This window comes from Callithrix jacchus, chromosome 7 (assembly GCF_049354715.1).
Source record: "Callithrix jacchus isolate 240 chromosome 7, calJac240_pri, whole genome shotgun sequence".
Lineage (NCBI taxonomy): Eukaryota > Metazoa > Chordata > Mammalia > Primates > Cebidae > Callithrix > Callithrix jacchus.
This window is the reverse complement of record NC_133508.1, coordinates 90336767-90349392: the sequence shown is the minus strand read 5'-3', so window position 1 is coordinate 90349392 and position 12626 is coordinate 90336767. Positions and strand designations below refer to the sequence as shown.

The following is a 12626-nucleotide window of genomic DNA, read 5'->3' as shown; positions in this document are numbered from 1 at the left end:
CAAGATGATGGAACAAAATAAGAGATGAAAAATATGAGAGAAAAGATAAGGAAATTAGAGGATGAGACCCAGAAATTCTACACCTGAATAATAAGAGTTCTGCAAAGAAAAAAACTGAGGAAAAAAAATGGAGAGGAAGAAAATCAAGGAAATAAAACAAGAAAATATCCCAAACCTGAAGAATGAGTTTCCAGATTCAAAGGACTCAGAGTGGCCCAACAAAATGGGTAAGAAGAGACTCACACCAAAACACATTACTTGAATTTTAAAACACTGGGGACAAAGAGAAAATTCTAAAAAGCTTCCAAAGGCAGAGAGAAGAAGCAGTGAAAAGATCAAGTCTCAGAATAACATTAGATTTACCCACAGCAACACTGGACGCTAAAAGACAATGGAGCAAAGCTTCCAAAATTTTGTGGGAAAATGATTTCCAACCTGGCCAAATTATCAATGAAGTATAAGGGCCATTTTAAAAATTTTGCTTCCCATGTTCTGCTTCCAGATAGTAAAGGGAATATGTGCTCTGATTAAAAGAGAGAGAGAGAAGCCAAGAAAGAAGAAAATATGAAAGACAAGAAACTCGAGTCCCAACATGACAAAGAGATGACAGATGCCCCAGCTGATGGTGAAAGAGCCCAGGAGAGAAGCTTCACAGAAGGCCAAAAGGCTCACAAATCTAGACTAGAGCATGTTTGCAAGTTCTGGAAGGGGTTTCGTCAAGAAGGCCAAAATGAATAGAATGTCTAATCTGCTTTCATGTATTGAGAGGAGATTTAGACAGCTTGGGAAGAATCTGGGGTAAAATAGTAAGCACACAGAAAACTAAACAAGAGACAGGATGGAATAATTACTAACTTCAGAGAAAACAAAAAGTTTGTACAGGAAAGGAAAAACAATCCCAATATGCTACATGACTCAGCTGACAATAGTGCTTATATGATCATAAGAACATATACACTTGATACTGAGTTATCCAAAATTACAAATCCCTATGCTATGAAAATGAGGGGATGGGAAGTGCGTGTATACACTCACATATGTGGTGGGATGTAAAATACTGCTGGATTCTAATCTTCTACATAGAGATGTCAATAGCTAATGACTAAAGCAAAAAAAAATCAAGATGCAGTAATGTAAGTATCTAATTTAGAGATATGGGGGTATAAATCAAAAGATTTACAAGCTGAAAGTGAGAAGTGGGAAATTAGGAGATGATCAGGAAATTGCTCTTTCCTAACAAGCCTTATAGAACTGTCTGATTCTTTAAACTATGTGCATATATAACCTTGGTAAATATTTAAACTAAAAGAAGTGCTGTAGGAACAGAGGTGGAAGCAACCAAGTCTGAATGGAGAGGAAAAACGACTGAGAAGGTTTCACAGAAAACCATCCTCTTTGGATCCTAAAAGAAGAATTTGCCAGGCAAAAACAATGCTAGTGGGAACAGCATGGATAAAGGCACAGAAGAATGAAAGACTGAGGGTTCAGGGAGCAATGAGGAGCTCAGCAGGAAGTATGTCAGGGTGGGTAGTGAGAGATGAGGCTGGAGAGGACAGTTCTGCCTGACTGTGAAGGACCCAGAATGATATAGTACATAGGACTTAATCCTGCATCCTTTTCAGACAAGACCATTAATTAGGTTCTGCCTCAATCCCATCTATAGAGAAGGCCAGCCATCGTCCTTGAGCATGGACTCCCGTCAACACCTCAGCATACGAGGAACACACTCAGCCTTAACATTTAGCTCAGGAAGGGAGGGTGAGACATTACTTCATTTGCCGGTCTCACCAACAATATCTTTGAGACCCAAACAGGAGAGAATATGCCTTACTTTTCATTATGGAGGGCTCTGGGAGAAATCACACCCACAGCCGAGCTTACCTACCTGAAATGTAGCTTGTATGTTTATTCTGTTTGTCCTGAGCAACCAGCTGCTTGTGCAGTTCTTTTCCAATCCCATTTTCAAAACTCTTGCAAAATTGTTCTGTTTTCCTGAAACATTCAAGAAAAGACAAAATCAAACCACAGTAGGAAATATGTGATTTTTAGGTTTATGGCAAGAAAATCATAGAGTTTGGGGTCCTCAACAGCAAAGCCCTAAAATCTGGAATGAGATCAGAAAGTACCTCTAACCAGAACAGGAATCAATCTAAAATTGATAATCTAGACTACCTTCTTAAAACGAATGATTAGGAAAATCAATCATCTCACAAAACAGTCCGTACCCTAGAAGGCAGTTTGGCATGGAGAAAAGGACATAAGCTCTAGAGTCAACAGAAGTTAAGTCTGAATCCTAGCTCTGTCACTTTTCACACTGTGTAATCTTGGATAAGTTACTTGGTCCGAGTCTCAGTTTCTTGATGTGTAAAACAGACAATACCACTTTAAGAGATTAAAAAATATTTGTAAAACTAAGGATTTAAAATACCCTAAAACATAATACTTAGTAACTAGAAGCTATTACCGTATCAAGAGAAACTTCAAATGACTAATAGGGAATATTTGAAAACTGAGGACTAGATTATGGATAATTCATCTGTTTCTCCATCACTGTCCAGTGAAGAGTTCTGTGATTCCAACAACAGTGCCAGTTACCCGTAGAGAAAAATTTCCACTATGGAAAAAGAGTACTACACTAGGCTACAAGAACTTAATGCGATCCACTTTTTGACAATGTCTGGTATTATTTTCCAATTCCATGCTGTATTAGCTTCCTAGGACTGCTGTAACAAAACACCACAAACTGGTGGCTTCAAATAATCGAAATTTGTTCTCTCACAGTTCTGGAGACTTCAAGTACAAAATCAAGGGGTCAGTAGAACTATATCCCCTCTGAAGACTGGGGAGGAATCTCTTGCATGGCTTCTCTGAGATTCTGGTGTTGCCAGCAATCCTTGGCTTGTTGACACATCACTCCAGTCTCTGCCTGTGTCCTCACATGGCTGTCTCTTTGTCTTCTTCTTACAAGGACACCAGTCATATTTGACTAAGGACCCATACTACTCCAGTAGGACCTCATCTTAACGAATTACATCTGCCACAACCCTAATTTCAAATAAGATCATCCACTAAATTTCATGAAAAAAGGCATACATTTTGGAGGCTGCTATCCAACTCAACAAACATGCTCAGCACGCAGACTTCTGATCTGCCGTATGGTCTCCTCAAGGGACCTCCCTTCCAATGGCGCATGCTCTCTATAAATGACCAGTACCAGCAAGCCTCCCAGATACATCTGCTAAGGGAAAGTACATATTTGGCATTCTGGCTTATAAACTATCTCTTGTTGAGCCTGTTTAGAGGTACCCTCGGGGCTTGGTCAGTCCTTGGTGAATGAAAATCTACTTCCTGAACTTGCAAATGTACAACTAGGTTCTGGGTTCCTAGAGACCCAGCCAAGTCACAGACATTCCCTGAAGCTCGGTCCACCACCCTATCTTGAACCATCCCAACTATGCTCACCCAAGGTTCTCAGTGTTTACCTGAACTGGCCATCATCCAAGAGAGGCTTCTGTGCATTGAGGTATCTCCTGATGGTGTCTTCAAGCTTGGGAATAGGCAGCCTGGAGAGAAAGCAAGGTTAGTGTAAGACTGACAGTATGTGGAAGAGGTTAATTAGCTTTAATGAACTGATTACTAGATCATCATTTCCCTCCCCAAAAAATCAACAATCAGAAGCCACTGACAAATCAGAATCAGTGTGTTTACTAATGCCAAGTATATCAATGGTAACTACTTTTTAAGCAAAGTAACAACTAAATCTTTAAGTAAAATACTAATATAATTATATTTAATAATAATAATAGATTCAAAATGGGGAAGCAGAAGCTGCCCCAAGCATTCCTGTTTCCTGGTCACAGTTCTAACACCTGTGCTAACACTGTATTGGCACTGATTTAATTCTACCCTTAGTTTGAACAACTGTATTTTTCTCCCCTAGGATAAAATGAAAAGGTTCTATTTTTTAAATTTTCTTCTGCATTTTACAATAGATAACTGTGTAAGAGTGAAACACAGATCTGTCCAAGGGTCAGCAATATATGGGGGCTACAGTCACTGAAAGGTAGGAATCGACCCATAAGCCATGCCCAGACGCCAGGAGTGCCATTAGGAAGAACCAGATAGTCCCATGTGCTTAAATAACAGGAACAACAATTTGCCTACTCATCATTCTCTCTACCAGTGATTCCCAAAGATGGCTATGGTGATGAAGTTACTGGGTTATTATGAAATGAAAACACATGGACAGTAAAGTGAGGTGTATTTTCTCTTTCATTTCAATGGTTTTATTGAAAGATATATCCCCTACTATCAAAACAATCAGAGTTTTATAGGTTACCTCTACCAACTCACAATTAACACTTTTTAAAAAAAATTTTTTTTGAGATGGAGTCTTGCTCTGTCACCTAGGCTGGAGTGCAGTGGTGCAATCTCAGCTCATTGCAACCTCCACCTCCTGGGTTCAAGCAATTCTCCTGCCTCAGCCTCCCAAGCAAGTGGGACTACAAGCGCATGCCACCATACCCCGGAAATTTTTTGTATTTTTTTTAGTAGAGACGGGGTTTCACCATATTGGCCAGGCTGGTCTCAAACTCCTGACCTCATGATCCACCTGCCTCAGCCTCCCAAAGTGCTGGGATTAGAGGTGTGAGCCACCATGCCTGGCTCAAAATTAACACTGATATGCAAAATACTGAAATGTACCAGTCATTTAGGAAAACTGAAACATGATACATAAAGCAGTTTAAAAGCCTAATAGAAGATATACTGTGGTTCATCAGTTTATTTTTCAATGCATGTTTATCCTTAATACAACAAAAATAAACCAATTATTTATTGCCATTATGGACTCTGACTATACTAAGTAACCATTCACAACACTTTAACACCATAGATCCCCTTATATTCACTGACTTACTCAGAAAAATCCCAGATACTGTCTCAGCTATCTCATAATTCCAGAATTGCCTACATATGTTTCTTAAGACTTAGTTTTATTAGAGTAGGAATATTCATGAAAGTTTACCTTCTTCCCTTTAAACAAAATTCTACATTAGAGACAATGGCAATTTGATTAAAAAACAGTGCTATTTAAAATTTTCTGGAGTAAGGCTGGGTACGGTGGTTCACACCTGTATTCCTAGCAATTTGGGAAGCTGAGGCAGACAGATTGCTTGAGTCCGGGAGTTCAAGACCACCTGAGCAACACGGCAAAACCCTATTTCTACAAATGATACAAAAACAATTAGCCAATCCTGGTAATGCATGCCGGTGGTCCCAGCTACTTGGGAGGCCAGGGTGGGAGGATTGCTTGAGCCTGGGAGGCAGAGGTTGCAGTAAGCTGAGATCGGGCCACTGTACTCCAGCCTGGGCAACAGAGTGAGAGACACTGTCTCAAAGAAAAAATGGCTTTTTTTTTGTAGTGTTAACTGTAGCCTGATCTTTAGTGGAGTAAAGCAAGTTTTCAGAGTGATTATATTTGAGTTACGAATACAATAAAAACCAAATTTTCTAGATGGAAATTGTAGCAGCACAGACTATGTATAAAAATGATCATGGGTACAAAAATTGCCTATTTTCTATAAAATATACTAAAGATAATGAATATATCAAGCATCCCAGGTCTATAGTTTGCCTTATGTAAAATGCCCTCAGTGTAAATGCAGGTAGCAATACTGTCTGCATCCCTGAATAACTGAACACTTGGCAGACAATGGCCATGGTGATGAAGTTACTGGTGCACAATGAAATGAAAAAGTGTGGACAGTATAGTGAGCTTTCCACAAATCTGCTTAATCTGCTTAATTTAAAAGTCTGTCCTTAATTTTCAGATTATTTTTTTGTGGATGGCAGTCATTAAAAGTCCTTTCTTTTAAGAAAATGTTGATAGCAGTACTTTTCTGTCATGATTTTACTGATCTGTGAAGTCTAAAGGTATAAGAACTTCTGTACTGACACAGTGGAAAGAGGACAGGGTCTAAAGTCAGACCTAGGCTTGAAGCTCAGTACTGCCATTCATCTCTAGTTATGTGGTCACAGGTGGCAAATTACTTGATGTCTCTTAGACATCCACTTCCAGTCTATGAGTTGAAAAGAACTGCCTCAGAGATCTGAAATGCATTTCTCAAGTTCCAACCACATGTAGGCACAAGTCTATCACCAACATGTCCAGTATACTGGAGAGGTGAAATTCACAGCCTTTAGAATCACATAGATCTAGGCTTGTATCTTGTACCCTGGCACTTATTATCCATGTGATCTTGGGTAAATTTCTGAATTCTCTGGCTCCTCTGTCTCCATTTGTTAAATAATAACTCACAGGGCTCTTAGGAGGATTAAATAATATACATAAAGAGCTTAGCAGGAACCTGACACACCATCAACACTGAACATACAGCATACACTAAATGTACATTAGATATTTGTAGATATCCAGATATCTATACTATAGTTATCTACAGACAACACACTCTAAATCCTTCCATTTCCCTCCTGGTTTCCTGCCCTCCTTCTATTTCAACACCTGCCACAGGAGGTGCAAACTGTGCCCCCTATTATTTTCTTCTATTCACTCAGCATCATCCAATTTGGCCTCATGCAGCTATTCTTCACTAGCCCCTTCTACCATACCTTTTTGAACTTCCATCCCATCCTGTATTCTATAAAGTCTTCTCCAGCATTTCTCCTACCTCCTCACCCTTCTCAATCTGACTATTCTAAAATATCACTTGCTTTCGGATTTCTCTCCAAAGAAAGCCACTCTCCAACTTTTAGGAGGGACCAGTACCCTGAGTCTCAGAGACCCAGTGAGAACCAATATGACTTAATTACAGGACTTGTAGAACTATTAGGAAAGGGGACTCTCCAATAGCTGGGGTCACTAAGCTCTGCCTCACATGTTGGCTGCCACGTTGTCACCATGAGGAGAGAGCCTGCTTGAGAATGGAGTCACATACATTTAAAAAAGCCAAGCAGGAAGACAAAAGAGAGTTCAGGGACATCATCTGAGCCCCTCAAGTCAACCTGGATTTTTAGGTCTGTGAGGTCATCTGTTCCTGTTTGCTTAAACCCAGTTTGAATTGGAGTTTCTAAAACTTGCTACTACAAAGATCCTTACTGTAACAATTTCTTTTTCTATAAGTGCTCACAAACCATTCTTCCAGTCAACATTTATTCTCTAACATCCAAAGCAAGTAGAAAGAAAAGGAAGGAAAGGAAGAAAGAAAGAAAACAAAGAAAAACATGTATTCTCTTGAAAAATCAAGACGTGTGATCACCTCCGGTTTCTTTGCACTATTCTGCTGTCTCCAAAATTCCTCAATGAACACCAAAAGTTTCACGTAAATTCTGAGAGTTCCTTGAGCTCCCTGTGTTGTAATTCACCAGGGTTTGAAAGTAGAGCCAGGGTCTTGAGAGGGGTACATGGCAATTTCATCTTAGCCACATGGGTTCTCCTTCCTACTCCACCTCCACTAAACATCATTTGCCATAATGAAGACCAATGTAAGTGCTAAAAAGATTTGTTTCCTGTGTACATTGCTCTCTGCCACCAGCCATCACTGTCCATTGGCCTCCAAGCAGTAGGTATATTATTGTTCTTCAGAACACAGCTAAAAAGCCTTTTCTATATTTACATGTTCTAGTTACAATTCGGATAGTTTTCAAAGAGTTGCTGAGGAATAAAGTCATCCTGGATGTCAAGACAGTCGGTCTGAAGGACATGCCTCTGGGGCCGAAAGCATTACTGTTTCCACCTGTTACCCTCCGTACCCTGAAAACTGCCTCACCTGCCTCCTACGTGGATTCTAGAGAACGTGCCTATTATGTCTTGGGCTTAAATAAGACACAAAATGATGAGGGATTAAAAGAAAAACAACAGGAAATTGGCATTTGTTACCAATCAATTATAGACCTAACTTGGTGCCTGATCATTGTTTTTTTCAAAGATACAATGGGGCCCTCTTCCCCACACTCTCCCTGAGCCAATTCCAATAATTTAAGGTCTACACCGTGATTCTTTACTTTGGGCTGAGCCTCTTATAAACTTCTCCCAATTCTGAACATGTCATGTATTTCAGGCTTCTGATCCTTGGCACGTGCTGCTCTATCCTCCCTGATTCCTCTCACGTGGTAAACTTCAATTACCAACCCAATGGTCACCTCCTCCGTGAAGCTTCCTGTACTTACCCAGGCACTAAGTCATTCACACAACACAACAGTTCTCTTCTGGCACATTCTAGACATGCAACAAATGTTTTTTGAAAGCAGTTGTAGTAGTTATGAATATCCACTGAGTATTTGCCATGTACCAGATGCTATACTAAATGCTTTAATATGATCATTCCCATTTCTAGGTGAGATGACTTGCTCATGGCCACATAGCTAGTAAGTGGAACTGGGATGAAAAATTAGGTCTGGGGATGGGCACAGTGGCTCATGCCTGTAATCCTGGCACTTTGGGAGGCCTAGGCAGGTGGATCAGGTGAGTTTAGGAGTTCAAGACCAGCCTGGCCAACATGTTGAAACCCTATCTCCACTAAAAACACAAAAAAAAATTTAGCTGGGTGTGGTGGCACACTCCTGTAATTCCAGCTACCTGGGAGGCTGAGGCAGGAGAATCATTTGAACTCAGGAGGCGGAGGTTGCAGTCAGCCGAGATAGCGCCACTGCACTCCAGCCTGGGTGACAGTGAGACTCAGTTCAAAAAAAAAAAAGAAAAGAAAAAGGAAAATCAGGTCTGACTTGGTTCATGAGCTTAATGACCATTAAGATGCTCCTTCCCACTTAGTTCTTTACACCCTAACTGTTTACCTGTCAAGTCTCCCCCGCTATACTGCAGGCTCCTCAGCATGACTCTTCTCCCAATCCACATTAATAAATGCTTATCAAATTAACCATGATTGAGATCAAGCCGATCCACTATTTGTGTCCACAGGACTTACAGTTTTATATTCTGAGGTTACATAAATATAACCCTTTAAAATAACATCTCACTGAACTACAAGTCTAAAAATAGTTAAGATGGCAAAATGTGTTGTGTATATTTTACCACACTCAAAAAAAAAGCCAAGAATAAAACATAATCCCTAAAAATCAGGCAGATGATAGTGCAAGAGCTCCTAGACGAAACAGTTCATGATTAAAAGGCAGCAGTGAGGCTGGGCGCAGCGACTCACGCTTGTAGTCTCAGCACTTTGGAGGCGGAAGCAGGGGAATCACTAGAGTTCAGAACCAGCCTGGGCAACATGGCAAAACCCCATCTCTACAAAAAATACAAAAATTAGCCAGGTGTGGTGGCATGTGCCTGTAGTTCCAACTACTTGTGTGGCTAAGGCGGGAGGATGGCTTGAGCCCAGGAGGTTGAGGCTGCAGTGAGCCTTGTTCATACCACTGCACTCCAGCCTGGGTGACAGAATGAGATCCTGTCTCACAAAGGAAAAAAAAAATCAGGAGTGACAAGTCAGGAACAGGAAGAGGGAGGGAGACAGCTGGAACACCTAATACAAAAGGACCAGTCATTCCCTAAGGCGACTAATCCTGATGGTTTCCTGTCTTTGGCACCTTATCTCAGCCTAGTCTCACAATAACCTTAAGAACTGTGTGTTGCTATTCCTACTTCCAAGTAAGAACTGTGGCTCAGGTCGGGTGAGGTAGCACATGCCTGTAATCCCAGCACTTTGGGAGGCCCAGGCAGGCAGATCACTTGAGATCAGGAGTTTGAGATCAGCCTGGCCAACATCCTGAAACTCCATCTCTACTAAAAATACAAAAATTAGCTGGGCATGGTGGCACATGCTTATAATCCCAGCTACTTGGGAGGCTGAGGTGGGAGGATCCCTTGAACCCGGGAGGCAGAAGTTGCCGTGAGCCAAGATAGGGCCACTGCACTCCAACCTGGGTGACAGAGCAAAACTCTGTCTCAAAAAAAAACCAAAATGAACTGTGGCTTAAAGAAGTTAACACAATTGCCCAAAGTTACAGTTAAGAGTTGCAGATCTGCTGGGCGCGATGGCTCACACCTGTAATCCCAGCACTTTGAGAGGCGGAGGCAGTGGATCACAAGGTCAGGATCTCGAGACCAGCCTGGCCAACACAGTGAAACCAGTCTCTACTAAAAATACCAAAATAAGCCTGGCATAGTGACGTGCGCCTGTAATCCCAGCTACTCGGGAGGCTGAGGCAAGGAGAATCACTAGGACCCAGGAGGCAGAGTTTGCAGTGAGCCAAGACCATGCCATTGCACTCTAGCCTGAGCGAAAGAGCGAGACTCCGTCTCAAAACAAAAAAAAAAGAGTTGCAGATTCAGAATCTGAAACTACATTCTACCAGACCTCAAAGTCAGGACTTTTCACCATGTGTGACATCAGTGAATGAGTGTGAAAGATTATACATTTTACCAGTCTAGAATCAGAGAGCGAGAGGAATCTCATCTCTCCTCTGACTCCCAATTTACAAATAAGGTAATGGATGTCTGGGGGAGGTTGGTTGCTTAAGGTTATACATGGGTGACTAGTGGTACTCTTTGAATTGGAGTTTGAATTGGTACCTCCAGATTCCTACAGACTGTACTGTGGATGGGGTTGGAATAAATGATCTTAAATATTCTTTCCAGCTTTCCAATTCTAAAATGCAGAAAATCCCTCTGATCGTAAACCTGGGTGGGGCCCAGGCATGCCTGAAAGTCAATGACCATCTGACTCTGAACTTGGCAAGTGAAGACAGGTTCTGTCAGTCCTCACCTTTCACCCACATACTGGCTCAGCTCATAACAACAAGCTGACAGGGAGGAAGCCTGTCCCAGGCCTATCCCACAGGCACAAAGCCCCTTTTTCTTCCTCCCTCCTGCCACGTGTGGATAATCTCATTTTCATTTGTCTTAGATGTCTGCACAAAATGTCATTTCACAAGAATCACTCCATCTTCCTGAGAGGGTGGGGGTGTGTAGTGATGACATTGGGTTAAGTGGTCCTGGATGCAGAGAAAAACAGCAACCCAGCAGCTGGGGTAAGGCCTGTGACACAATTTTTGTTCCACACATGGGGAAGGAGCCTGGCCAGCAGCTCCTGGAGTGCGGGGAATCCCTCAGGGTATTTTGGTGAGAAAGAAGGTGAGAAGAGTCTTTGAGACAAATATTGAACTTGGCTCCAGGAACTGAGTTACTCAGTAAGTTAGAAGTTAGTTCCGGTTTGGTTTAAAGGGTGAAGAAAATTTCTGATATTGAAGAAGGATACCTGGCAACTCAGACGAAGTCTGGGGGAACTGGAAGCCGGATTTAAGAAAGTACTGGGGGAGGGAAGAGGAGAGGATTTAGTAAGGCTATTTTCAGAAGGGAGGTGGATTCTGGGTGAAGGTTCCCAAGGCCGGGTAGCCCATGGTGAGGAGGAGAGAGAATTTGAGTGGGCTCTGGATCTGAGTATGATGGTTTGTGGACTGGGTACTGAGGGTGGTGTCTAGAATTCTGTGAGGGTGAGCTGCACTTTCAAGGGGTACTGCGGGTGAGGAAGGATGTTTTAGAGGGAGGAACATGTTGAGGAGGGCTGGGAGGGAGTGAAAAGCTTCCGGGTGAAGACTGGACTTAGGACGTTAAAGATTAAAAACATGGGTGAGGGTCAGTTGAGGGCAAGGGTGAACACTTGCGGGCTGTGCTTGTGGGGGCTGATGGAGGGGGTGAAAGAACAGAGTATGGGAGAAATGGGGGGTGGGACTAAGGGTCCTGAGTGACAAGGGGTGAAGGCGGTGCTGGGAGAAGTTGAGGAATGGTAACCAAGATGTGTTAGGAATCAGCCTACCCAAATTCCGGGCAGGAATGTGAGGCAGTCATTAAAGTACTTCAGGAGACACCATAGTCGAGGGGTAACAGCAGTGCTGGAAATCTGGCATCTTTCTGATATTGAAGAAGGATACCTGGCAACTCAGACGAAGTCTGGGGGAACTGGAAGCCGGATTTAAGAAAGTACTGGGGGAGGGAAGAGGAGAGGATTTAGTAAGGCTATTTTCAGCAGATCTGGCATCTTTCAGGGAGAAGAGAAGGACTCTTAGGATAGCTGGCTAGAAGCTAGGTTAATGGAGAGGGAATCTGAGAAGGGTTCAAGATGGAGAATCTGAGAAAACATCGAGGGGTTCTGGAAAAGAATGTGAGGGTTCTGAAGTTCCTGTGCTAGGAGATTCTAAAAGTCCCAAGACTTCCATATGAGGGGATGTGGCAGCCTCCTCCACTGTAGGGGTTTCGGGGCGGAAGCGGGTTCACTAGAAGAGTCATGAGTGACTGCAGTCAGGTTGGGGCCGATCCTTGGATGGCAGCGGGCTGCGGGGACCCGAAGGCCGGGCTCACCTGGGCAGGCTGTCCTGGTAGTGCATGGTGGGCACGATGCTGCGCTGCAGGTACTGGCTGGGCCCGGAGCCGGCGCTAAGGCGCCGACGAGGGGCTCCCGGGCCAACCACCGGGCACCGGGGCCAGGCGCGCAGCAGTAGGCGGGGCACCATCGTCCCGGGAGACTGCGGCGGCGAGAACACGGCAAGTGGGGAGTTCTGGAGTCTAAACACAAGGCCGCTGCCCTTACGGCCCAGGACACAGCGTCAGGACTCCGTGCCCACCTCTTCTCCGCCCGCAGGCCACTTCCGGCCCC

The 12626-nt window shown here is 43.1% G+C and overlaps 1 protein-coding gene across 1 annotated transcript in view; it reads right to left on the bottom strand.

The window, feature by feature from the left end:
- CPT2 (carnitine palmitoyltransferase 2) overlaps positions 1–12626 on the bottom strand; it is a 22420-nt gene extending 9794 nt beyond the window's left edge. The window contains exons 1-3 of the mRNA XM_002750842.6: positions 12332–12626; positions 3483–3563; positions 1886–1992 (exon numbers count right to left, since the gene is read on the bottom strand). Of these exons, the coding sequence (XP_002750888.4) occupies positions 1886–1992; positions 3483–3563; positions 12332–12483 (340 nt within the window). The 5' untranslated portion in view covers positions 12484–12626. The remainder of the gene's footprint in view (positions 1–1885; positions 1993–3482; positions 3564–12331) is intronic.